This window comes from Polychytrium aggregatum (genome assembly GCF_025602895.1).
Source record: "Polychytrium aggregatum strain JEL109 chromosome Unknown BJ171scaffold_59, whole genome shotgun sequence".
Classification (NCBI taxonomy): Eukaryota; Fungi; Chytridiomycota; class Chytridiomycetes; order Polychytriales; genus Polychytrium; species Polychytrium aggregatum.
Window position 1 is genome coordinate 19,918 of NW_026516261.1, and position 23,936 is coordinate 43,853.

Consider the following 23,936-nt stretch of genomic DNA (forward strand, 5'->3'; position numbering starts at 1 on the left):
GAAATTGTATCATCGCAATACGACTGAGAAGCGTGGGTTCGGTTCTACATGTGTTACTGGTATGACGAGGGAAGGGGGGAGTGGAGGGGGCTGTGATGTCGGATGGTTGTCTGGATCTATATGATCTGGGCAGTTCTATGGGGCCACTCTATAGTGGGCCTGGGATCTGGGATCTGGGAAGTCCTTGGGATCTCGCCAGGGCTGCCTGGGTCGGAAAGAAAAAAAAAACCTCAAAGACCGAGGGATCAGGATCCTAGGAAGATCCCAACTAGCCCCCAGCATGATCCTAGCAAGAACCCAGCAAGATCCCAGGGCTTGGATATCCCCCAAGGTTTTTTTTTTCCAGAGGCTGCCTGGTCGGCCGGGTCTTCTTGGGACTTCCCAGATCCCAATATTGACTTCACAGGTGCACGTGAAGCCATCCAGCGGGCTGTAGTGGGCTCCATTGGGTTCCAATGGATTCCAGTTGGTTCCAATGATCCCAGGGCCTATCGGGGCTGTGATGTCGGATGGTTGTCTGGATCTATATGATCTGGGCAGTTCTATGGGGCCACTCTATAGTGGGCTTGGGATCTGGGAAGTGGGATGTCCTCTGGATCTATCCAGGGCCACCTGGGTTAGAAAAAAAAAATAGAAAATATCTCTGGGAGATCCCAGCTAGGCCCCAGCAAGATCTTTGACAGATCCCAGGGCTTGGGTATTCTCCGAGGTTTTTTTGATTTTTTTTTTTTCTTCAGAGGCTTGGTCGCCTGCAGGAACCTTTGGGAACTTCCCAGATCCCATTATGAGATCCCAGGGCCTATCGGGGATGGGATGGGATGGTATGTCGGATGGATCTCTGGATCTATATGATCTGGCCAGTTCTATGGGGTCACTCTATAGTGGACCTGGGATCTGGGATCTGGGATGTCCTCTGGGTTTTGCCTGGGGGCTCTCTGGGTCGGAAATAAAAAAAATATCCTCAGCGACCAAGGGATCAAGATCCCAGGGAGATCCAAACTAGCCCCCAGCAATGTTCTCCCAATATTTCAGCCTCATTCCGCCTGGTTCTCCGTCACCATCATATCGTTGTCTCTCTCGACAGCCCATGAATTGTTTATGTCCTTTAGTTCCGGAACTTCCCCCATAGTACTAGGCTCTAGAGGTTAGGCATCAGACAATAGACCCATCACTGTCATGTCATTTATTTTCATTCTTCCCTTTGGTATATGGTTTAGGATCAGTGAATCATCGGTTGTAGATATACACCCTGACGCATTCCATTGCACATTTCCTTCCAAGTGTCAGAGCTCTGTATATGAGTCATTGTCATAATCAAATGCGGACTCAGCGGCTATGAGTACGGCACCTCGAAGTGAGCTTAGCGAAAACAATTTGACTGTCCGAAGGAGACCTCTGAGGGAACGAGGATGACAAAGAATCCTTCAATATCAGATCAGTCTCGACGTGGGACATGCAGGAAATTCTCAGGATGCAGTAGAAGGCGCTTTATTTAGTCCTATTTTGAACGCTGAGGTTCGACTACACATCGCGGCGGTCAGGCTATTTATAGTCAAGTCCGGACTTGGAAGCGAAAGGCGGCCAAGGGAGGGAAAGGTGGGCGATCGAGCAGGGCGAAGGGGGCGAAGCACGAACGAGGGCCGAGAAGGACCACCGAGACAGGCAGAGAACCAAAGCGAGAGAGGCGCAAGGAAAAGCGAAGCACCTGGCAGGAGAAACGTGCAAAGGCGAAGCAATGTGACTCAACGTCCAAGAAGCGGATTGGTCAAGTATAAGGTTGGGGCAAATGCATGCGAGATGAACAAGAGATCGGGGCGGTCAGGCAGGTCATGAGTCACCGATGGGGGGACACATGACCGGCAGCCGAATTGCAACCAATCGCAGCGAAGCGCGTGCACAAACAAACCGGCGCGTGCGAAGAAGACAGTGGAAGCGGAGCAGCGCGGGAAAACGGAAGAGCGGAAGGAGCGGAAAAGACAGGAAAAGGGCGGAAAATCGGAGGGGAACTGCAAAGCTACACACAAACAAACAGAAAGGCAAAGGAACAGCCAAGTGTGCAGTCAAAGTGGAGAACAAGCAGGAGCTATCCCTGACATCGTACTTCTCTCGTATTCCCACTGTCTCCATCCATATGGCATGAGCTCCATCGCGCTATCCTTCCACTCTGTGCTCAATCTTTCATCTCACGTTCTAGGTTTCAATGTCCATTGACTATGTACACACAATGATTCCATCCACTACATCTATCCGAGGTCCCGTCTTGCTCCTTCTCACCCCTCCCTGCTCCTTCCAGTTTCCCTCACTCCGTCCCATGCGCTCCCGGAGTTCTTCCGGTGTTTACCCGTAGTTTAGCCGCCTCTCCGTTCACCCGGCACCAAGCCGGAACGGTTCCGATCCCTCCGCCATTCTGCGCACCAATCGTTTCCTTCCACGCCTTTTGTTTACGCGCGTGGCTAACCGCGTGCTCTTGCCTTGCCCTCTGGGTGGTTCCCCGATGACGCCATCGGGTAACACATGCCGCTGGGCTGTGGCAAGCCTCCCTCGCTTGCACCTCGCCTGTTCTCGCACACCCCCTTCTCAGTCCTCGGTGCTACACCGCCCCCGTCGCCCGCCGGAGACGGCTTCCGCCCACCTCGTCCCCCGGGGGTGTCCCCGGTCTATAAATAGGCCAACGCTCGCCAGCAAGTTTCGCACTCCAGACGGAACAAGAAGCGTTCTTCCTTAGCTTTCCTGTTCTACTATCCGCCTGCTCCTCTTATCTACCTCTCTTTCACACGCCTTCCATCCGCCCTTCACACCTGCCCTTTACAATTTGGTCGATTCTATCCCGTCTCGCTCCCTGTCTACAAAGTCCCCCGAACTAGTCACCTCTCTCTTCCCTTCAACTTCTCCTGTGGTTCTTACCTGCCAAATTCCTAAGCTGAGTGTAAGCCAACATATCACCAATGAGTCCTCGCCGTCTCGTTCTGTGTCCCATACTAACAGATTTGTATTTGTTGTGTCTTGTATCATGATGCCAGTCGCGTTCGACCATGCAAGCCGCCGTCACCGATCACCCTCCGCCCGACCTTGATAGCACTTCGGACACTGAATCTGCCGATACTATCATCGATCCAGTCCAAGACACTGTCAGTTCCGATGAGGGTTCGGACTCTGTTGTTCTGGATGATCCCGAGGCTTCCGTTCCCAAGAATCAGGATCTCATGTCCCCCATGCCTGTGTACTTCAAGACTGTGGTCCTTGATCTTTTCAAGAAGCAGCTTCAAAAGGACAAGTCTTTCATTTACAATTTTCCAAAGCCTGAGAAGGATTTCGACTGGACTCGTTGCTTGTTGGTTGATGCAGTTCCCAGGGAGTGTCGGGTCTTTTGTAAGCGCCTTTGCTGTCCCTACCTCTCCCTGCACTCGCAAGACAAGGAGCACTTGATCCCCAAGGTGTATATTGCCATTTCTCATGGAGTGGTGAAGGTTGGCTGTACTGATCCTGAGTGTCAGGCTGCCTCGGAGGAACAAGGGTTTACTGTTCAGTGGACACCTAGCAGCAAGACCTACCGCCCTATGGCCTGGAGAGCCCTCACCTTCGCCCTCCAAAAGGAATGCAACATTGCCGAGCCTGTTCCGGTCCACAAAGGGACTCCTTTGACCCGTCAAAGCCGATCCGTTCGACACCAACTTGATGGTACTGGAAGTAGTGGTGTCGCCACCATTCCTTCGATCTTGCAGGACGTCTCGAATGTCTCTTGGGATAGTATGACCGACTGTCTCGGTTCTGGAAAAGGACACTCACTGTCCCGAGCCTTGCGGTCGGTCCCGTTCATGATCAAGCCCGAACTCATTGTTTCTATCGAGTTCAAAGCAACAGGCCAGTTTATTGTTCAAAGTATGGGATGTCCGATTTGCGAACAGTCGGATTCTGAAGATATCCACTCGACCTTTACACTCGAATACTTCCCGGCAGCTATGTCCTTCACACTTGAGCCTGGACACTGTCAGTCTGTCCACGGAACCCTCAACAGTGACATTGCTAACAACCTGGCGACGTGGCATCGCAAGCTATCGGACTCGACTGTCGATGTAGACGATCAAATGGAGGTCATGAAAACCGACGTCCAGGAAATCATTGCAGCATCATTTGCCAGCTCGTTCATCACCGGCTTCAGTCCACAGACTGATCAAAGAGGATTCAACATTGAACTCAATGGCTCCTGCTTCTTTTGCAAGACCAGTGGAGTCGTGCTCAGTGGATCCATCACCTCCGAAGGATTCCGATTCCGATGCTCAAATTGCAATGTCGAGGACCCAACAGGCCCAAAGCGATTCCCCATCGACCGCTACATGTGGAGCAATCCCTCCAGCAGCTTCACCCAGTACATCAAGCAAATGAATACCCAGTGTGTCAGCAACAGGTTCTCATCCCTTTCGGAGAACGATAAGTGGAAGAGCATTGCCCACCTTCACGATCCCACCCCCTACCTTCAGGATGTCACTGCTCAGGCAGCTCTGTGCTTCAAGGATTATCTCACCAACACCACTGGAAACGCCGAGCTGCTTGATTTCCTTGCTTCTGTGTTCGGGGACGTCTGGTTGCACGATCGTGATCGCCCCGGCAACTGGTACCATTTCAACGGAGTGTACTGGGAAAGGTCCAACGGCAACAGCGAACTCAACAACCTTGTGCTCGATTACTTGAGACGAATCTTCAGGAGGGCCCTGGAGTGGTACTCGGACCTCGAAGGACGCGACCTTCCACATTCTGCAGAAACCATCGGCCACTTTGAGCGAATGAAACAGAAGATGGTGGACTCTGGTTTTGTAAGCCAACTCGTCAATGGCGGACTGTCACATCAACTGTCGGTCAAGTTTCCCGAGTTCAAGCAACGCAGGAACAAGAATCCTTTGCTGCACGTCACCAGGGACGGAACCCTGGACTTGACCACGATGGTGTTTCGACCCAGTAGACCCGAGGACTACTTCACGATGTGGTCGAGCGCTTATTACAACGACCAAGGGACTGAAGCCGTTCTTAGAGCCATGGATCACTTGAACGAAATCATTCGCAGCATCTTTGTGGATCCGGACCAATTCGATTGGAACATGCGCTACTTTGCCAGTCTCCTGGATGGCAACAACGACGAGCAGTTCCTGGTCCTCGGCATCGGCAGCTCTTCCAACGGCAAGTCACTTATGGCCAAGATTCTCCGGATGACCCTTGGCCCGGTGTACTCCAGCATGTTGACCAGCTCCTACCTCCATACAAGTACTCAAAGTAGCTCTGCGGCAACTCCTGAGCTGGCATCCATCGTTGGCTCCCGCTTCGTCTATATTTCGGAGCTTGAACAAAAATCGAACAAACCTCGAGCCCTCAACACCATGCGAATCAAGAACCTTGTCGGTGGTGACGAGGTCGCCTTCCGCGATATCTACCAAGGCCAACAATCCAGGGAGCTCAGCATCAAGTTCATGATGATGTGCAACCCAGAGGACATCAACGTGCCTGAACTCATGAGGCACGATTCCATCCGGCGCCGAATCGTGATCAATCCATACCTGTCCAAGTTTGCTTTGGATCAAAAGGCATTCAACGACTATCGCGCTAAGCATCCGGGGAAACCACTCTTTATGAAGGACGCTACCCTTGGAAACCTCGTTGAACAACAGGAGTACATCAACGCGATGCACTGCCTTATGCGCAAGTGGTATCCCAGATACCGAGATGGTGGATCACTCCTCAGCACTCGACCTTCAATCATGAGCCAGAGCAGCGTAGTTGGAGTACCCACCCAGGCCGATACATTGATCGAGTTCATTGATTCGACCTACATTATCCACCCGCCCGAAACTGAGGGCTTCAACAACACCGATTTCAACATTGCACAGCCGGTTCTTTCACTTGAGTTTTTCAGGTGGTTCAAATCTACCTGCATGGACAGGATCGAAACTGACGAGGTCTCCCGTTCTGTCAAGAGTGTTTGCGACAATACTGTGAGCGAACACAAAATCAAGTACCGAATCGGCAGCATCCTTGATAAGCACCAGTACCTTGCCCCTTTGAAAGTCGAGAAAACCAGCTCCAGTGGCACACAGAATTACCGTGGCCTCGAGAGAAAAGCAAGCCAACAGAAATAAGGGTTTGCATCTGTGCTGCTTTTGATTCACTTCCTTACAGTATCAGTATGTCGATGTGTTTCCCAATTAGTATCCTACTGACTTGTGAATTCAGCTCCTCTGTTGATTCCTTAGTGTTCCCCCTTCAATGAGTACCTTTCAATGATATCCGTTCGTTATATAGTATTAGTACCCACATCAGTGCCTTTATCTGTCCTCTTGGCCTTCTGAGTTCTTCTTCAGTACCCTTTTGTTTGACCATTCTACTCCTGCGATTATGGCTGGACTTCTCTTCCTGTTGTCGACGCATTGGTTCAATAAAAACACACTGTCGGGGAGGCTACATGCCTTGGCCGATGGTACAAAATCAAGAATGTCCAGACCACTGCCACATCTCAGTGACATTATCACAGCAGGCTCGGCTTGAGTTGGTTAGGCTTAGAGGGTTTAGGCTCATAGTGCCGCACTTGTTCACGCTCCCTCTACATGCTCTGCCTGTTGGCCTTTGGTTTGGGTGGGAGTGTATCTTGACAATTCGCTCAGTACACCTGGCTGCTCCATCACTGATACCACTACACAACTGTAACCACACTGACACTGATCCTGGATGATGGGTGTGACTCTTGTTCCACGGCCACATACTGCCATCATTGGTTGGGACCAGTGGTCGCAAGAGTATTGACGTCATGGCGTCTCAGACTGACTATGTGACAAGTCAACGCAGAGTACTCTGAGGAGTGGTCTTGGACTTGGAACCGTGGGAACATGCTGTCTTGGGGTAGGTGCTGCATCCAAGTTGACCCATTTGTGACTGGAGCCATGCCAATCTACTTGTGGTGCATGGTGGATGAACCAATGATCTTCGCCAAGGTTGAGACCACTGACAGATGATGGCATATCCACGATCTCAAAGCATGGATGATGAGTCTGACCTGGCATCCCACATGCCATTCCGATCTCAGACTCCGATCATCGGGTTCGTATCTCCCCCAAACTGACTCAGATTGGGGTATCCGAGGGCGTATCTACCGTGGGAAAGCTGCGTCTGGGGTGTCATGGGATGTGAATTGCATCAACCATGTGTCGTGGATGAGTAATGCATTCGCCGTGGGTGGTGATGGCATTGGTCATCGTCGATGCTGATTCGTGCGATATCGGTGCGCAGACTGTGACGTCGATCACGATGGTCGATCACGATGGCAGATAGGTCTGGTTGGGGCGATTCCCACGATCTTTGACGCTGGCGGCGATGCAGACTGGGAAACGATAAATACGGCAGCGAGGAAGACCAGCTTGACCGACATCGCCAATGCGAGTTTCGGATCGCCAACGCGGGATCGGATCGTGAAACACAGGTTCATCGCACATCGAGTTCTCTGCGAACCGCCGCACCTATCCTGCTCCTGCTGCACCAGTCCTGCTCCTGCTGCACCTGTCCTGCTCTTGCTGCACCGTGTGGCCTGCACCACACTGCTTTCACCTCTGTGTTTGTTCCAGCTCTGCCTCTCCAGTTCCCCGCCCTCGCTCCAACTCTCCCTGTTCCCTACCCTTCCCCACTGCTGAGTGATGTCCAAGGACAGACCCCAGCAGTCCCTTCTCCCGGCCTCGACCATCGCTGTCGGCAGCTTGATCTTCAAGCGCAAGGAGCGACCCGTGGCCACCCCTTCCTCCCCCGCCAAGCGTCGCCTGTCCTTGCCCGACGCAATGACCATGCTCCCCAGGCCGGAGCATGACGAGCGTCTCCCCGAGTCCGAGTTCCCGTCCGTGTCCTTCCCCGAGTCCAGGCTCCCGGCCCCGCCCGAGTTCAGGTTCCCGGCCGAACCCGACTCTTCGTTCCCGCCCTTGGACCGCGCTGCCGCCCGTGCCGCCGTCGACATTGATGAACTGGAGGACATCGATGTCGAAGAAGACCTCAGCCCGGACCAAGACCCTGACGCTGAGCCCTCGTCCTCCTGTGCCGACCAAGACCACCCTGCCGAGTCCCTGGCTCCCGTGTCCTCCTCCGCCGCTCCCCACCAAGACCACTGTGCCATGGACATTGTTGTCCAGCCCAGTGCCGACGTCGTCTCGGTTCCTTGGCGCGACGAGTTCTGGCGCAAGTGGCACGCCTCGTCCGACGTCGATGATCAGAAGGCTGCAACCCAGATCATCGACGTCACCAAGATGAACAACCAGCTGTGGATGGCCGTGACCGCCAAGCTGCAGTGCACTGTCCTGTGCCGCAAGTGCAAGCTCGCCTCGGCCGATCCCTGGATCGTCGTCAAGCACGGCAAGGACGAGTTCCAGCTCAAGTGTCCCCAGGCCCTCGAGGACGGACCCTGCCCCGGCCAGATGTCGGCCTTCCAGTTCTGGGCCCACATGAGCCGCACCACCAAGGAGTCCCGCAAGCTGTTTGTGGATGCGTTCTCGGACAAGTTCAAGGAGAACTTCCACACCAAGTGCGGCCTCAAGACCATGGACAAGCAGCGCGCCGTCCCCCGTGGTGCCTCTGGAGGTACCACTCGAGTTGTCCCTGCTTCCACTGCTGACCCCGTCGATCCAGCTCGTCGAGCTGTTGATGCTGCTGGCACTGCGTCCCCTGTCCCCAAGGCCAGGCCCGCCCTTCCGCCCCGACCCGTCGTCAAGGCCAAGACCCTTCCTCCGTCCCAGGCTGCCGTCCCGGCGATGAAACCCGAGGAGGCCCTCGCTATCCTCAAGCGAGAGGCTGACCGGGTGCAGTGCATCCTGTTCGAGGCACTCGTGGCCGACAACATGGATGCTGCCACCAAGGCCATGGTCCAGAAGATCGCCAAGTCCAATGTGGCAATCAGCCGTGCCACGGAGCAGCTCCGCAAGTCTGTTGCCAACAAGACTGCCACCCCCAAGACCCAGTCCCCCGGTTCCAAGACCCAGTCCTCCGGCTCCCTGCCTGGCTCTGCCCCTGTTTCCGCCCCGGCTCCCTCGTACAAGGCCGCTCTCTTGAAGAACGTTCGGGAGGCCGAGAGCCGTGTCGGCCGCATGTCCGAGGCCAGCCAGCTCGACGAATGGAAGAGGATGCTGACCACCGGCCGAATGCCAGGCTCCTCCAAGCCGATCCAGCCCAACCAGCACCGCCAGCCAGTCCTTGTCCCCGGGACGGTCGCCAACTCTGAGCTCCGGAACGACAAGTTCAGGGAGGCCGTCACCAACATGGACTGGCTGTACGTCGAGGGCATCCGCTGTGGCGACCTCGGCAGTGTCCGCCGCAACCTCAAGCGATGCGGCATCGACACCAGGGAGTTGGCCGAGATCAACTTCCCTGAGGCCACGGTCATGGAGGTCCTTGTCCGCGACAAATCCAACAAGGCCGACCTTGGTGCCCGTCTGGAGTCGCTGTCGTCCACACATGGCAGGGTCAGGGTCGTACCGGCCTACGACGTCATCCATGGTCTCAAGCACCATGGACTGGCCCTGTCCCGATCCGATGCCATCAAGAACTTTATGGCAAAGTCCCTCCGCCAGGCAGCCAAGGCCAAGACCGCCCCTGTCCGCCGCTGCATCCAGATGCGCATCCCCGAGGAGTACCGCGACGAGTACGACTCGCTCCTCAAGAAGGCCCTGTCCGGCAAGGAGGTCAAGCGGGCGGACATCACCGCCGTCCCCAAGGTCCCTGGTTCTGCCGCTGCCGCTGCCGCTACCGCTGCCCCTGCCGTTGTCGTTGCTGTCGCTGCTGCTGCTGCCCCCGCCGCTGGTGCCTCGTCAAAGCCCAGCAAGCCTCACCCCGCCTACAGAGTCCCGCTGTCCGTCATGGACACTGACTCTGAAGGAGAGGGCCCCCGGGCCAGCAGCAGCGCTGCACGACTCCAATGAATCCACACCCCTCGCAGGGAGGCGGCAGGGCCCAGACATCCCTGACCGTCGCTTCCTTCAATGTCTGTGGCATCAACGTCAACGACGTTGAACTCAAGAACCTCATCGACACCAACGACATCGACTTTGTCGGTGTCCAAGAAACCCTCGCCGACCTCGAACCCCGCAGCCCTCTCTGTGGCTATGCCGTCAAGGTCCCTGGTCCCCGTTGCCGCGCCGGTAGAGGCATCGCCATCCTCTACAACCCGGCCAGGATCGACCCGCACGACTTCACCAACATTGAAGTCAGCGACAAGGGCGACGCCATGTGGGTGACATACAAACACGTCATCCACATCGGCAACTTCTACCTGTCCCCGAGCCTCAAGCTGGACGACTACCGCGAGGCCCTCCAGTCGATCCACACCAAGGCCGCCCTCCCCGACGCCCAGGTCATTGTGGTGGGTGACTTCAATGCCCACCTCAGTGCCCTGAGCGGACTGCCCACGCCGCTCCGTGGCAGGGAGAAGATCCTCGAGGACACTGTCTCCCGCGCCGGTCTCCGCGTTGTGCCTCCAGCTGTGATCCCGACCCACACCCGGCAGCGGGGTCCCAGCTGGACAACGATCGACTACATCTTTGTGTCGCATCGCCAGGCCAACAACGACCCGCTGCTGCAGGTCGACACTGCCGGTGCCTTCCGTGGCCAGTCCGACCACTTCCCCATCTGGGCGACTCTGCGGGTACAGCCAAAGTACTACCCAAAGGTCGACCAGTGGCAGTGGAAGATCGCCCAGCTCGAGGATCCTGCCGTCCGCGCCCAGTACCTCTTGGCGCTGCTGGACGAGCGCGAACGCGGTCTGCAGCGCATCCAGGCTGCACTCCGGCCAATCTCAAGGGGATCGGTCATTCCGATCTCGGAGAGTGCGGCCCAGGACTGCATCGACCGCGCCTGGTCCATCATGATCGCCCTGATCACCACCGCTGCCGACTCCACCATCGGCAAGGCTTCCATCAAGACCGTCTGGAAGGACCCGGCCCTGATCCCCGAGATGCGGCAGCTTCGCGAGAGGCGCCGCGATCTCATCTACCAGCTCAAGTTGCCCGGGCTCTCCCTCCGCGTCGCCGAGGACAAGCGCGCCGAACTCCGCGCTGTCCGCAAACAAGAAAAGAACCTCATCGTCCAGTCCCGCCGAGCAGCCGAGACCCTGGCCATGAACAAGCTGCACTCCCTCAACGCTTCCGAGGTCGCCAAGTCCCTGGCCGCCATGAAGAAGCGCAAGGAGCTCGACGACGCCTTCCACTTCGACAACTCGGACGAGGCCCTCGAGCGACTTGTGGTCCACTACGGCAAGGTCTCCTCGCACTCCCAGGACACCCCCGGTAGCCGCCTTTGACCGGACCGTCGGCCCAAGACCCCTGGACACTGTTCCGCGCCTGCTCCCCGAGGATCGATCCATTCCCCGCTTGTCGTCGGACGAGGTGGCCGATGCCATCGTCAAGTCCCCCAAGCGCAAGTCTTCCGGCCCGGACAAGATCAAGGCCGAGATGCTGCACCCTGTCGCTCCCGTGGTCGCTCCCTGGCTCCGGGCCATCCTGCTGGCCGCCCTCAAGGCCTCCGTCGTCCCGACCGAGTGGAACACTGTCCTGATCCACCCGGTCTACAAGAACAAGGGTTCGATCCTCGATCCGGCCATGTACCGGCCCATCGGGTTGACCCAGGTCCTCCGCAAGATCGCCGAGCGAGTCCTGCTGCCGTTCCTCACCCGCGAGATCGGCATCATGGACATTGCCCAGGGAGGCTTCCGCCCGGACCGAGGCACCCTCGACCAGGTGTACTCGCTCGACGCTCTTGTCCGCATGAACAAGATCCGCGACGACGAGTACAGCCTGGTCTTCCTCGACATCAAGGCCGCCTACGACACTGTCTGGCGGGAGCGCCTCTGGGACAAGATCGCCAGCCCGAGGTGCTGGTCCGGTCGCCGTCGGGGTCCTCAGGGCCATGTTCGACCGCACTCTTGTCCGCGTCGCCAGCAAGGGCCGCACGTCGCAGCCTGTGTGGCTGCAGAAGGGTCTCATCCAAGGCTCGGTCCTGAGTCCCCTTCTGTTCAGTGCCCACATTGACGACCTGCCTGGACTGCTCCGAGCCGAGGACGGACTTGTGCTTGCCTCGAGTCGCCACCACCGTCTCCGGGTCAACTCGCTCTGGTTCGCCGATGACGGTGTCCTCATCTGTCCGGCTGGCCGCACCCAGGCCATGCTCGATATCTGCGAACGTCCACAGCATCGACAACCGCTACCGCTTCTCGCCTCCCAAGTGCGAGGTGCTGTACTCGGCCTGCAACGTCGACCAGCTCCATCCCGCCAAGCTGTACGGCACCGAGCTGCCCAAGGTCCTCCAGTTCCGCTACCTCGGTGTCATGGTCGACATTGACGGATTCCGCCCGGACCTCCAGTTCGACAAGCTCCTCCGCAAGGTCCACATGGTCACCGACACCGTGGTTGGACTCGGCATCACCCTCGGCAAGGTCTCGGCCAAGACCATCACCCAGGTCTACAAGACCTTTGTGCGGCCGACCCTCGAATACGGGATGGCCATGGACATCCCCGACCCGGCTCTGCGCGACCGCCTCGACGACGCCCAGATGACGGCCCTCCGCACCATGTTCCGCGTCGGTCCCCGGCACTCCCGTCGGTGCCATGCACCTCAACTGCGGCCTCCCCAAGATGTCGGTCCGTGTCAAGATGCTGGCCCTGCAGAACTGGGCCCGCTGGGACGACCAAGTCTCTGACGGCGACAAGATGCTGTCGATGATCCTGCGCAACAAGATCATTGCGCCCGTACCACCCCGACCAGTTCCTCGGCCAAGGAGTCCGAGCCGATCAGCACTGGGCCATGGTGGTCCGCCGACAAGAGGCCGACCACTCCCTCACGGCCACGGAGATCTACCGAGGCAAGACCCGACACCAGCCGCCGCCGCCAGGACCGCCCCGACCCCAACCCGTCCCGATCAAGACCCTCATCTTCGAGGACCACATGAAGAACGGCTTCGACCGCTCCAAGCAGCTCACCGCCGCCTGCACCCCGTCGACCAAGATGTCGGGACTCTGGGAGGCTCGCGGGTACCAAGGATCCATGATCATGCTCATGTTCATGGTCCGATGGCGACTCGGTGCTCTCCCAGGCCACTTCAGATTTGGCTACCGCAAGTGCAAGAACCTGGCTCGACACGGATCCGGGATCGACTTGACCAGGACCCACGCAGCAGCAGTGTGTGGATCCGCATCAAGTCCTGGTCCGCAAGGTCGCAGCCCTCAAGACGGCCCACCCGACTTGGGTGGAAAGTGGTATAGCCGGAGTGGGACCAGTGGACAAGCTGCTGGACCTGCTCAGTTTCGATCGCACTCCCCCTCGCAGTCGCACCCCTCCCGCACTTGGATCGCTTGCTGCTCATGTACCCGCTCCCCGCACTGCCTTCCGAGCATTCGCACTTGGTGCACACCCCGCACCACCACCCACTCCCACACCCAGTGTAGTCCCGCCCTTGCAGTCTCTCCCTGCACCCTCATCACAGCGTAGTATAGTGCCAGCACTTGTCACTCCACCACCCCGACCTCCCCTCGATCCTGCTGTTCCCTTGTGGGAACTGCTTGAAAATGTGTTCACCCGCTTGGTCTCAGACCTTGTGGGCAGCTGAGGCAGCACTAGGCTGCAACAGGAGTAAATAGGCTTGCCTGTGTACTCAACGTGCCGGGGTACCAACCTGTTGGACCTGATGGCTTGTCTTCTTGAATAAAGTTGACTATAGTAACAAAAAAAAAAAATCGGGGCGGTCAGGCAGGTCATGAGTCACCGGTGGGGGGACACATGATCGGCAGCCGAATTGCAACCAATCGCAGCAAGGCGCGTGCACAAACAAACCGGCGCGTGCGAAGAAGACAAAGGAAGCGGAGCAGCGCGGGAAAACGGAAGTGCGGAAGGAGCGGAAAAGACAGGCAAAGGGCGGAAAATTGGAGGGGAACTGCAAGGCTACACACAAACAAACAGAAAGGCAAAAGAACAGCCAAGTGTGCAGTCAAAGTGGAGAACAAGCAGGAGCTATCCCTAACACCACTTCAGGTTTGGATACCGCAAGTGCAAGAACCTGGCTCGACACGGATCCGGGATCGACTTGACCAGGACCCACGCACAGCAGTGTGTGGATCCGCATCAAGTCCTGGTCCGCAAGGTCGCAGCCCTCAAGACGGCCCACCCGACTTGGGTGGAAAGTGGTATAGCCGGAGTGGGACCAGTGGACAAGCTGCTGGACCGGCTCAGTTTCGATCGCACTCCCCCTCGCACTCGCACCCCTCCCGCACTTGGATCGCTTGCTGCTCATGTACCCGCTCCCCGCACTGCCTTCCGAGCATTCGCACTTGGTGCACACCCAGCACCACCACCCACTCCCACACCCAGTGTAGTCCCACCCTTGCAGTCTCTCCCTGCACCCTCATCACAGCGTAGTATAGTGCCAGCACTTGTCACTCCACCACCCCGACCTCCCCTCGATCCTGCTGTTCCCTTGTGGGAACTGCTTGAAAATGTGTTCACCCGCTTGGTCTCAGACCTTGTGGGCAGCTGAGGCAGCACTAGGCTGCAACAGGAGTAAATAGGCTTGCCTGTGTACTCAACGTGCCGGGGTACCAACCTGTTGGACCTGATGGCTTGTCTTCTTGAATAAAGTTGACTATAGTAACAAAAAAAAAACCTAACCTAACCTAACCTAACCGATTTCTATAAATAGCTATATTAATTATTAATCTTCCACCGCTTGTCACAGGTCAGACAGTGGGCGTATATGGTGCTGGCCTCGTCCGAAGAGCGATGCTGGGCCAGGATGAACTCGGTGTTATACGAGTCTCTGCCCATGCGAGCACAGTCGGTGCATTTCATCTGTCCGTCGGCTCCTCCGGACTTGCCGTTTGCCGCTGCTGCCGCCGTCGTGCCGGTGACCCCCTGGTCTTGTGCCAGCCAAGCGTCTGGACGAAGGTTCTGGTGTGTCAGATCATCCAGCCGGGAAGGATCTTGAATAGCGCCCGAGTCGAGCAAGCCGACGATGGCCTCCAGGTTCGACAGCATCATGATGGCGCGGGATTTGTATACGTCTCGGAACTGCGGGTTGATCCAGCTGCACACGCCCTTGTAGGTTGTGGTGGCATAGCGATAGATGCTCTCTTCCAAGACCTCGGCGTGGTCGGGCGTCTTTGCCTGGAGGGTCTGCAGGGCGATGCTACGCGGCGAGTCCATCGGGTGCTATTGCATATGCCGAGGATGAAACCCTTACAGCGTTTTTTCTGACACACCCTTCGCAGCAGACCAATGTCAAGTCAAATCTGGATCATCAGTGGCGGTTATAGCGCTGTGTTGCGTCTGCTCGTCGCTCCTGACCACAGGCGGAGGATTTGGACTCTACCAGTACAACAAGACCCACTCGACAACACCATGGTCCTGCGTCTACGTCCCGACCATCAAGATGTATACTGTTGCACGCATCAACCAGAACAACGCCGAGTGCATGTACAACACCGGTGGTAATGGCTGTTACTACTTCCCAGTGAATCCGGGTGCAGCCACCGGCGACGGTAGTGTCAGTCCGATGGATGAGTGTGCTAACATGATCCAAAACGTACCCACCCCGACCACACTGGCTTCCCAGCAGACGCTGAATCTCGACATCTACACCTGTGGACCCAACTCGACCAACTCCAAGCTCTGGAACCGCACAGGATACGAAGCAGCGAACGACCCGTGTGATGTCATTTTGAACAGCGACAATCGCTCGATCGTCAATATGCTCTTTGCACCGAGCACGACCTCCATCAACTCGGCATACCCACCACCTGCGGCTACTTCTTGAGCTTGCTCACGATGGATGCTGGTGATGGCATACCACCCGGTCCGCTGCTGCCGCTCCCAGAATCGATGCTTTGGTAAGCATAGTACCCGATGGCTGCAATCGACGAGATGCAGCAGCAACAGCAGAGGCATGCAGCAACCAGGGCAATGATCGCTGTCGAGTCGAGACCGGAAGTCGTCTGGTCAGACGAGAACTGACTCGATGTCTTGGTTGTATTGCCCTGTGCGATTTGAGTGATGGCTTTGTTGTCGAGCATGCACTGCTGGTATGATTTGTTGGAGTTGGACTGAATGATGCCGATTGCTGTGGCACAGGGTGCGAACTGGTTCTTCTGGATAGCGGAGAGCTGCGAAGCACACGAGTTCTGCAGGTTCAGGTATGTGCTCGTGTCCATGTTGGTGCTGACCAAGTTGCAGTTGTTGTTGGAGCTGGAGTTGCTGCCAGAGAGCAGGCCCTGAGCCTTCTGGATGGCGGATGCCACAGCCTGGCTATCCACGCTGTTGGTCTGGGCCATGAGTGTCTGGACCATCGATGTCATGGTGCACTGCTGAACGGCGTCATTCACATTGGTCTGGCTGATATTGGCCATGCTGCAGTCGTGGGTCTTGCAGTACTCACACTGTGAGTTGTCGATGACGTTTGTCTGGTAAGCGGCCATATTGTTGGAGCAAGCGTTGACGATGTTCTTGACGTCCGAGTCTGACATGGTGGTGCCGATGACATTGCGGGTCTGGTTGCTGACTTGATTGCTTCCGCTGTCAAACATACTCAAGGGGTCGAATGCCTTGACGACATTTGCGAGGCCTCCGGCAGCGGCCGTAATATTGTCTGCGGTCGATGAGATGGTCTTGCAGGCTTCTGCGGCATTGGCGCCAAACATGTTCTTTCCGGTATCGGCCTGCTCGAGCGACGGAGATGGATCGGCAAACATGTAGTATCCGAGGATGATGATCACGGCCAAGTATTCAAATAGGTACACTGGAACGGGCATCTCTTGCAATGGAGGGTGTGTGGCTACCATCGGGCGACAAAAAAACGCAGTAAGGCCTTCGATACACATGTATAGCATGACGCACCAGCGATGGAGCTGCCACTCGAAGTCTGGGGCGAGATCGCCTCGTTCCTCGACATCCGATCGTGCTTGGCACTGACACGCACCTGCCGCCGATTCCTCGCATTTCATCAACCTGCATGGGAGGATACGATCTACCAGTGCTGCATCAACACCCGCAGCCTCTCGCTGATCCAGGTGATCATGCGACCGATCCCGGTTCTGTGGCGGAACGAAAGCGTCCTTCGACACTACACGCGCTTCAGCTCGATGATGCACAAGGAAGCAATGGTCTGTGAACTGCTCCGCCGTGGCCCCACATCCACTAACGATCCTGGTTTCCGAATTCTGGAAATGTTGATCGCGTGTGGAGTGTCGCCGTACGGAGATATTGCTACCCGATGCATCATGTGCATCCAGAACCACGATGTCTTGGCACGTATCGTCCCTGTGATGACAGCCAACTGTGCCCGCAGGGGCGAGGAATCACTGGCGTTGTTTGCCAAGACCGCAGTTGAACGAGCGATACAGACATGTCGCCACGAATTCATTCAAGCCTTCCTCGGGCAAGTGACACTCGATCTGGTGGACAGCATGCACTACTTTGACTGGGATCTCATCAACGAAGCCATCTATGCCGAGAGCACGATCGTGCTGGATCTCTTCTTCCAACACCAATGGCCTCGCCCCAGGCAGGATATCGTCCAGCAAGCTGCCATCATTGGATCCAAGCGCAGCAGTGCTGTCGTTGTCGAATGGGCACTCGGCCACAATCAACTGGACGACCCTCGTGTGCTCCTCGGCCACATTGTCAGCCTCTCTCCCGAGATCCACGACCTGGTTCTCCGATTCTTCCCGAGCGAGGCGACCCGTCTCCTGAAGCGACTACTCAAGTCACATCCAAACTCCGACCCACAGCCCTTGATCTACTACTGCGTCTGTCGATCGCCGCAGATCGACGCGGGCGCCCTGGTGCTCACTGCGAGATACCAGAAACTCGAGTTCCTGCGATTCATGCTGGAGCAGATGAATCCGGAAACGTACGAGTCGGATCTGTGGTTCGACCTCCTCTGCAGCTCGGGACACAGCAACGCAACCGTGGCATTCGTGCTGCACCACCACTGCTACAGCACCAAGGAGCAAGTCGATGCACTGCGCCGATTTGTGGTGTTTGGATTCGAGCCTGGAACCAATGTGATTCTAGACATGCTCGACGATCGCGATCTTCCCGACGATATCTTGTTCCGGGCATACTTCAACATCAGCGAGTTCACTGGGATCTGTGTGTACACCCTGTTGCGTCGGGTGCTGCACATCCCCAGGATCATTGGATTCCAGGAAATGGGCGAGACCGTCCTGGAGCGGGTGATCCGCTTGCGAATGTGGTCGCACATCGTGCCTCTGGTGGATGCCGGGGTGCGGGTGTGCAATTCGCATGTGTTGCTGGCGAATGTGTATGCATGTCCCAACCGCATTTCGTGTAAGCTGGTCGTGAATGCGCCCCAGGAGGGTGAATAAAAGTCAGCTCTCTCTTGTAGAGCATCACATTCTGTTAGAGTCCAGAGGGGACTCAACGGCAAAAGAAGAAGTGAGCTCGAAGTGAGCTCAGGGAAGGCAAGGGTAAAGTCCGAAGTGGACTCGGAGAGGGAGCGAGGAAATTAAAGATCCGTTCAAGATAAGACTTGTCTCGAAATGAGACGTGAGGAACACTCAGAGAATAAAGTAGAAGGCACTTTATTTAGTCCTATTTTGAACGCTGAGGTTCGACTACACATCGCGGGGGTCAGGCTATTTATAGACAAGTCCGGACTTGGCAGCGAAGGGCGGCCAAGGGAGGGAAAAGTGGGCGATCGAGCAGGGCGAAGGGGGCGATGCACGAACGAGGGCCGAGAAGGACCACCGAGACAGGCAGAGAACCAAAGCGAGAGAGGCGCAAGCAAAAGCGAAGCACCTGGCAGGAGAAACGTGCGAAGGCGAAGCAATGTGACTCAACATCCAAGAAGCGGATTGGTCAAAGAAAAGATTGGGGTGAGCGCATGGGAGATGAACAAGAGATCGGGGCGGTCAGGCAGGTCATGAGTCACCGGTGGGGGGACACATGATCGGCAGCCGAATTGCAACCAATCGCAGCAAGGCGCGTGCACAAACAAACCGGCGCGTGCGAAGAAGACAAAGGAAGCGGAGCAGCGCGGGAAAACGGAAGTGCGGAAGGAGCGGAAAAGACAGGCAAAGGGCGGAAAATTGGAGGGGAACTGCAAGGCTACACACAAACAAACAGAAAGGCAAAAGAACAGCCAAGTGTGCAGTCAAAGTGGAGAACAAGCAGGAGCTATCCCTAACACCACTTCAGGTTTGGATACCGCAAGTGCAAGAACCTGGCTCGACACGGATCCGGGATCGACTTGACCAGGACCCACGCACAGCAGTGTGTGGATCCGCATCAAGTCCTGGTCCGCAAGGTCGCAGCCCTCAAGACGGCCCACCCGACTTGGGTGGAAAGTGGTATAGCCGGAGTGGGACCAGTGGACAAGCTGCTGGACCGGCTCAGTTTCGATCGCACTCCCCCTCGCACTCGCACCCCTCCCGCACTTGGATCGCTTGCTGCTCATGTACCCGCTCCCCGCACTGCCTTCCGAGCATTCGCACTTGGTGCACACCCAGCACCACCACCCACTCCCACACCCAGTGTAGTCCCACCCTTGCAGTCTCTCCCTGCACCCTCATCACAGCGTAGTATAGTGCCAGCACTTGTCACTCCACCACCCCGACCTCCCCTCGATCCTGCTGTTCCCTTGTGGGAACTGCTTGAAAATGTGTTCACCCGCTTGGTCTCAGACCTTGTGGGCAGCTGAGGCAGCACTAGGCTGCAACAGGAGTAAATAGGCTTGCCTGTGTACTCAACGTGCCGGGGTACCAACCTGTTGGACCTGATGGCTTGTCTTCTTGAATAAAGTTGACTATAGTAACAAAAAAAAAACCTAACCTAACCTAACCTAACCGATTTCTATAAATAGCTATATTAATTATTAATCTTCCACCGCTTGTCACAGGTCAGACAGTGGGCGTATATGGTGCTGGCCTCGTCCGAAGAGCGATGCTGGGCCAGGATGAACTCGGTGTTATACGAGTCTCTGCCCATGCGAGCACAGTCGGTGCATTTCATCTGTCCGTCGGCTCCTCCGGACTTGCCGTTTGCCGCTGCTGCCGCCGTCGTGCCGGTGACCCCCTGGTCTTGTGCCAGCCAAGCGTCTGGACGAAGGTTCTGGTGTGTCAGATCATCCAGCCGGGAAGGATCTTGAATAGCGCCCGAGTCGAGCAAGCCGACGATGGCCTCCAGGTTCGACAGCATCATGATGGCGCGGGATTTGTATACGTCTCGGAACTGCGGGTTGATCCAGCTGCACACGCCCTTGTAGGTTGTGGTGGCATAGCGATAGATGCTCTCTTCCAAGACCTCGGCGTGGTCGGGCGTCTTTGCCTGGAGGGTCTGCAGGGCGATGCTACGCGGCGAGTCCATCGGGTGCTATTGCATATGCCGAGGATGAAACCCTTACAGCGTTTTTTCTGACACACCCTTCGCAGCAGACCAATGTCAAGTCAAATCTGGATCATCATGGCCGTTATAGCGCTGTGTTGCGTCTGCTCGTCGCTCCTGACCACAGGCGGAGGATTTGGACTCTACCAGTACAACAAGACCCACTCGACAACACCATGGTCCTGCGTCTACGTCCCGACCATCAAGATGTATACTGTTGCACGCATCAACCAGAACAACGCCGAGTGCATGTACAACACCGGTGGTAATGGCTGTTACTACTTCCCAGTGAATCCGGGTGCAGCCACCGGCGACGGTAGTGTCAGTCCGATGGATGAGTGTGCTAACATGATCCAAAACGTACCCACCCCGACCACACTGGCTTCCCAGCAGACGCTGAATCTCGACATCTACACCTGTGGACCCAACTCGACCAACTCCAAGCTCTGGAACCGCACAGGATACGAAGCAGCGAACGACCCGTGTGATGTCATTTTGAACAGCGACAATCGCTCGATCGTCAATATGCTCTTTGCACCGAGCACGACCTCCATCAACTCGGCATACCCACCACCTGCGGCTACTTCTTGAGCTTGCTCACGATGGATGCTGGTGATGGCATACCACCCGGTCCGCTGCTGCCGCTCCCAGAATCGATGCTTTGGTAAGCATAGTACCCGATGGCTGCAATCGACGAGATGCAGCAGCAACAGCAGAGGCATGCAGCAACCAGGGCAATGATCGCTGTCGAGTCGAGACCGGAAGTCGTCTGGTCAGACGAGAACTGACTCGATGTCTTGGTTGTATTGCCCTGTGCGATTTGAGTGATGGCTTTGTTGTCGAGCATGCACTGCTGGTATGATTTGTTGGAGTTGGACTGAATGATGCCGATTGCTGTGGCACAGGGTGCGAACTGGTTCTTCTGGATAGCGGAGAGCTGCGAAGCACACGAGTTCTGCAGGTTCAGGTATGTGCTCGTGTCCATGTTGGTGCTGACCAAGTTGCAGTTGTTGTTGGAGCTGGAGTTGCTGCCAGAGAGCAGGCCCTGAGCCTTCTGGATGGCGGATGCCACAGCCTGGCTATCCACGCTGTTGGTCTGGGCCATGAGTGTCTGGACCATCGATGTCATGGTGCACTGCTGAACGGCGTCATTCACATTGGTCTGGCTGATATTGGCCATGCTGCAGTCGTGGGTCTTGCAGTACTCACACTGTGAGTTGTCGATGACGTTTGTCTGGTAAGCGGCCATATTGTTGGAGCAAGCGTTGACGATGTTCTTGACGTCCGAGTCTGACATGGTGGTGCCGATGACATTGCGGGTCTGGTTGCTGACTTGATTGCTTCCGCTGTCAAACATACTCAAGGGGTCGAATGCCTTGACGACATTTGCGAGGCCTCCGGCAGCGGCCGTAATATTGTCTGCGGTCGATGAGATGGTCTTGCAGGCTTCTGCGGCATTGGCGCCAAACATGTTCTTTCCGGTATCGGCCTGCTCGAGCGACGGAGATGGATCGGCAAACATGTAGTATCCGAGGATGATGATCACGGCCAAGTATTCAAATAGGTACACTGGAACGGGCATCTCTTGCAATGGAGGGTGTGTGGCTACCATCGGGCGACAAAAAAACGCAGTAAGGCCTTCGATACACATGTATAGCATGACGCACCAGCGATGGAGCTGCCACTCGAAGTCTGGGGCGAGATCGCCTCGTTCCTCGACATCCGATCGTGCTTGGCACTGACACGCACCTGCCGCCGATTCCTCGCATTTCATCAACCTGCATGGGAGGATACGATCTACCAGTGCTGCATCAACACCCGCAGCCTCTCGCTGATCCAGGTGATCATGCGACCGATCCCGGTTCTGTGGCGGAACGAAAGCGTCCTTCGACACTACACGCGCTTCAGCTCGATGATGCACAAGGAAGCAATGGTCTGTGAACTGCTCCGCCGTGGCCCCACATCCACTAACGATCCTGGTTTCCGAATTCTGGAAATGTTGATCGCGTGTGGAGTGTCGCCGTACGGAGATATTGCTACCCGATGCATCATGTGCATCCAGAACCACGATGTCTTGGCACGTATCGTCCCTGTGATGACAGCCAACTGTGCCCGCAGGGGCGAGGAATCACTGGCGTTGTTTGCCAAGACCGCAGTTGAACGAGCGATACAGACATGTCGCCACGAATTCATTCAAGCCTTCCTCGGGCAAGTGACACTCGATCTGGTGGACAGCATGCACTACTTTGACTGGGATCTCATCAACGAAGCCATCTATGCCGAGAGCACGATCGTGCTGGATCTCTTCTTCCAACACCAATGGCCTCGCCCCAGGCAGGATATCGTCCAGCAAGCTGCCATCATTGGATCCAAGCGCAGCAGTGCTGTCGTTGTCGAATGGGCACTCGGCCACAATCAACTGGACGACCCTCGTGTGCTCCTCGGCCACATTGTCAGCCTCTCTCCCGAGATCCACGACCTGGTTCTCCGATTCTTCCCGAGCGAGGCGACCCGTCTCCTGAAGCGACTACTCAAGTCACATCCAAACTCCGACCCACAGCCCTTGATCTACTACTGCGTCTGTCGATCGCCGCAGATCGACGCGGGCGCCCTGGTGCTCACTGCGAGATACCAGAAACTCGAGTTCCTGCGATTCATGCTGGAGCAGATGAATCCGGAAACGTACGAGTCGGATCTGTGGTTCGACCTCCTCTGCAGCTCGGGACACAGCAACGCAACCGTGGCATTCGTGCTGCACCACCACTGCTACAGCACCAAGGAGCAAGTCGATGCACTGCGCCGATTTGTGGTGTTTGGATTCGAGCCTGGAACCAATGTGATTCTAGACATGCTCGACGATCGCGATCTTCCCGACGATATCTTGTTCCGGGCATACTTCAACATCAGCGAGTTCACTGGGATCTGTGTGTACACCCTGTTGCGTCGGGTGCTGCACATCCCCAGGATCATTGGATTCCAGGAAATGGGCGAGACCGTCCTGGAGCGGGTGATCCGCTTGCGAATGTGGTCGCACATCGTGCCTCTGGTGGATGCCGGGGTGCGGGTGTGCAATTCGCATGTGTTGCTGGCGAATGTGTATGCATGTCCCAACCGCATTTCGTGTAAGCTGGTCGTGAATGCGCCCCAGGAGGGTGAATAAAAGTCAGCTCTCTCTTGTAGAGCATCACATTCTGTTAGAGTCCAGAGGGGACTCAACGGCAAAAGAAGAAGTGAGCTCGAAGTGAGCTCAGGGAAGGCAAGGGTAAAGTCCGAAGTGGACTCGGAGAGGGAGCGAGGAAATTAAAGATCCGTTCAAGATAAGACTTGTCTCGAAATGAGACGTGAGGAACACTCAGAGAATAAAGTAGAAGGCACTTTATTTAGTCCTATTTTGAACGCTGAGGTTCGACTACACATCGCGGGGGTCAGGCTATTTATAGACAAGTCCGGACTTGGCAGCGAAGGGCGGCCAAGGGAGGGAAAAGTGGGCGATCGAGCAGGGCGAAGGGGGCGATGCACGAACGAGGGCCGAGAAGGACCAC

At 56.3% G+C, this 23,936-nt stretch overlaps 8 protein-coding genes across 8 annotated transcripts; 4 read left to right on the plus strand and 4 right to left on the minus strand.

Annotated features, from left to right (window-relative positions):
- Nucleotides 1-2,705: 2,705 nt before the first annotated feature.
- Nucleotides 2,706-6,478, plus strand: BJ171DRAFT_525713 (uncharacterized protein). Its single transcript, XM_053112653.1, has 2 exons — nt 2,706-2,926; nt 3,021-6,478. The coding sequence occupies exon 2, from the start codon at nt 3,033-3,035 to the stop codon at nt 6,123-6,125; it is 3,093 nt and encodes a 1,030-aa protein (XP_052962428.1). The 5' UTR covers nt 2,706-2,926; nt 3,021-3,032; the 3' UTR covers nt 6,126-6,478.
- Nucleotides 6,479-14,682: 8,204 nt separating this feature from the next.
- BJ171DRAFT_253336 (uncharacterized protein) lies at nt 14,683-15,652 on the minus strand. Its single transcript, XM_053106702.1, has one exon. It carries the CDS (start codon nt 15,196-15,198, stop codon nt 14,701-14,703), a length of 498 nt encoding a protein of 165 aa, XP_052962429.1. The 5' UTR covers nt 15,199-15,652; the 3' UTR covers nt 14,683-14,700.
- BJ171DRAFT_525738 (uncharacterized protein) lies at nt 15,330-16,612 on the minus strand. Its single transcript, XM_053112655.1, has 2 exons — nt 15,608-16,612; nt 15,330-15,482 (listed from the first exon to the last, which is right to left on the minus strand). The coding sequence occupies exon 1, from the start codon at nt 16,572-16,574 to the stop codon at nt 15,798-15,800; it is 777 nt and encodes a 258-aa protein (XP_052962430.1). The 5' UTR covers nt 16,575-16,612; the 3' UTR covers nt 15,330-15,482; nt 15,608-15,797.
- Nucleotides 16,613-16,889: 277 nt separating this feature from the next.
- BJ171DRAFT_571698 (uncharacterized protein) lies at nt 16,890-18,377 on the plus strand (the record flags this gene model as incomplete). The annotated part of the gene is made up of 1 exon (XM_053113689.1): nt 16,890-18,377. One exon carries the CDS (start codon nt 16,890-16,892, stop codon nt 18,375-18,377), a length of 1,488 nt encoding a protein of 495 aa, XP_052962431.1.
- Nucleotides 18,378-19,878: 1,501 nt separating this feature from the next.
- BJ171DRAFT_586979 (uncharacterized protein) lies at nt 19,879-20,376 on the minus strand (the record flags this gene model as incomplete). The annotated part of the gene is made up of 1 exon (XM_053114415.1): nt 19,879-20,376. The coding sequence occupies one exon, from the start codon at nt 20,374-20,376 to the stop codon at nt 19,879-19,881; it is 498 nt and encodes a 165-aa protein (XP_052962432.1).
- A 65-nt stretch (nt 20,377-20,441) lies between these two features.
- Nucleotides 20,442-20,715, plus strand: BJ171DRAFT_525732 (uncharacterized protein; the record flags this gene model as incomplete). Its single annotated transcript, XM_053112654.1, has 1 exon — nt 20,442-20,715. A coding segment is annotated over exon 1 (243 nt), but the record flags the coding sequence as incomplete, so codon positions are not given.
- On the minus strand, nt 20,507-21,789 carry BJ171DRAFT_525771 (uncharacterized protein). The gene is made up of 2 exons (XM_053112656.1): nt 20,785-21,789; nt 20,507-20,659 (listed from the first exon to the last, which is right to left on the minus strand). Exon 1 carries the CDS (start codon nt 21,749-21,751, stop codon nt 20,975-20,977), a length of 777 nt encoding a protein of 258 aa, XP_052962434.1. The 5' UTR covers nt 21,752-21,789; the 3' UTR covers nt 20,507-20,659; nt 20,785-20,974.
- Nucleotides 21,790-22,066: 277 nt separating this feature from the next.
- On the plus strand, nt 22,067-23,554 carry BJ171DRAFT_635900 (uncharacterized protein; the record flags this gene model as incomplete). The annotated part of the gene is made up of 1 exon (XM_053115696.1): nt 22,067-23,554. The coding sequence occupies one exon, from the start codon at nt 22,067-22,069 to the stop codon at nt 23,552-23,554; it is 1,488 nt and encodes a 495-aa protein (XP_052962435.1).
- Nucleotides 23,555-23,936: the final 382 nt, after the last annotated feature.

Coding starts and splice junctions, on each gene's coding strand:
- BJ171DRAFT_525771 (XM_053112656.1), bottom strand. CDS start 21,751: ATGTTTGACAGCGGAAGCAATCAAGTCAGCAACCAGACCCGCAATGTC.
- BJ171DRAFT_525713 (XM_053112653.1), top strand. CDS start 3,033: ATGCAAGCCGCCGTCACCGATCACCCTCCGCCCGACCTTGATAGCACT.
- BJ171DRAFT_525738 (XM_053112655.1), bottom strand. CDS start 16,574: ATGTTTGACAGCGGAAGCAATCAAGTCAGCAACCAGACCCGCAATGTC.
- BJ171DRAFT_253336 (XM_053106702.1), bottom strand. CDS start 15,198: ATGGACTCGCCGCGTAGCATCGCCCTGCAGACCCTCCAGGCAAAGACG.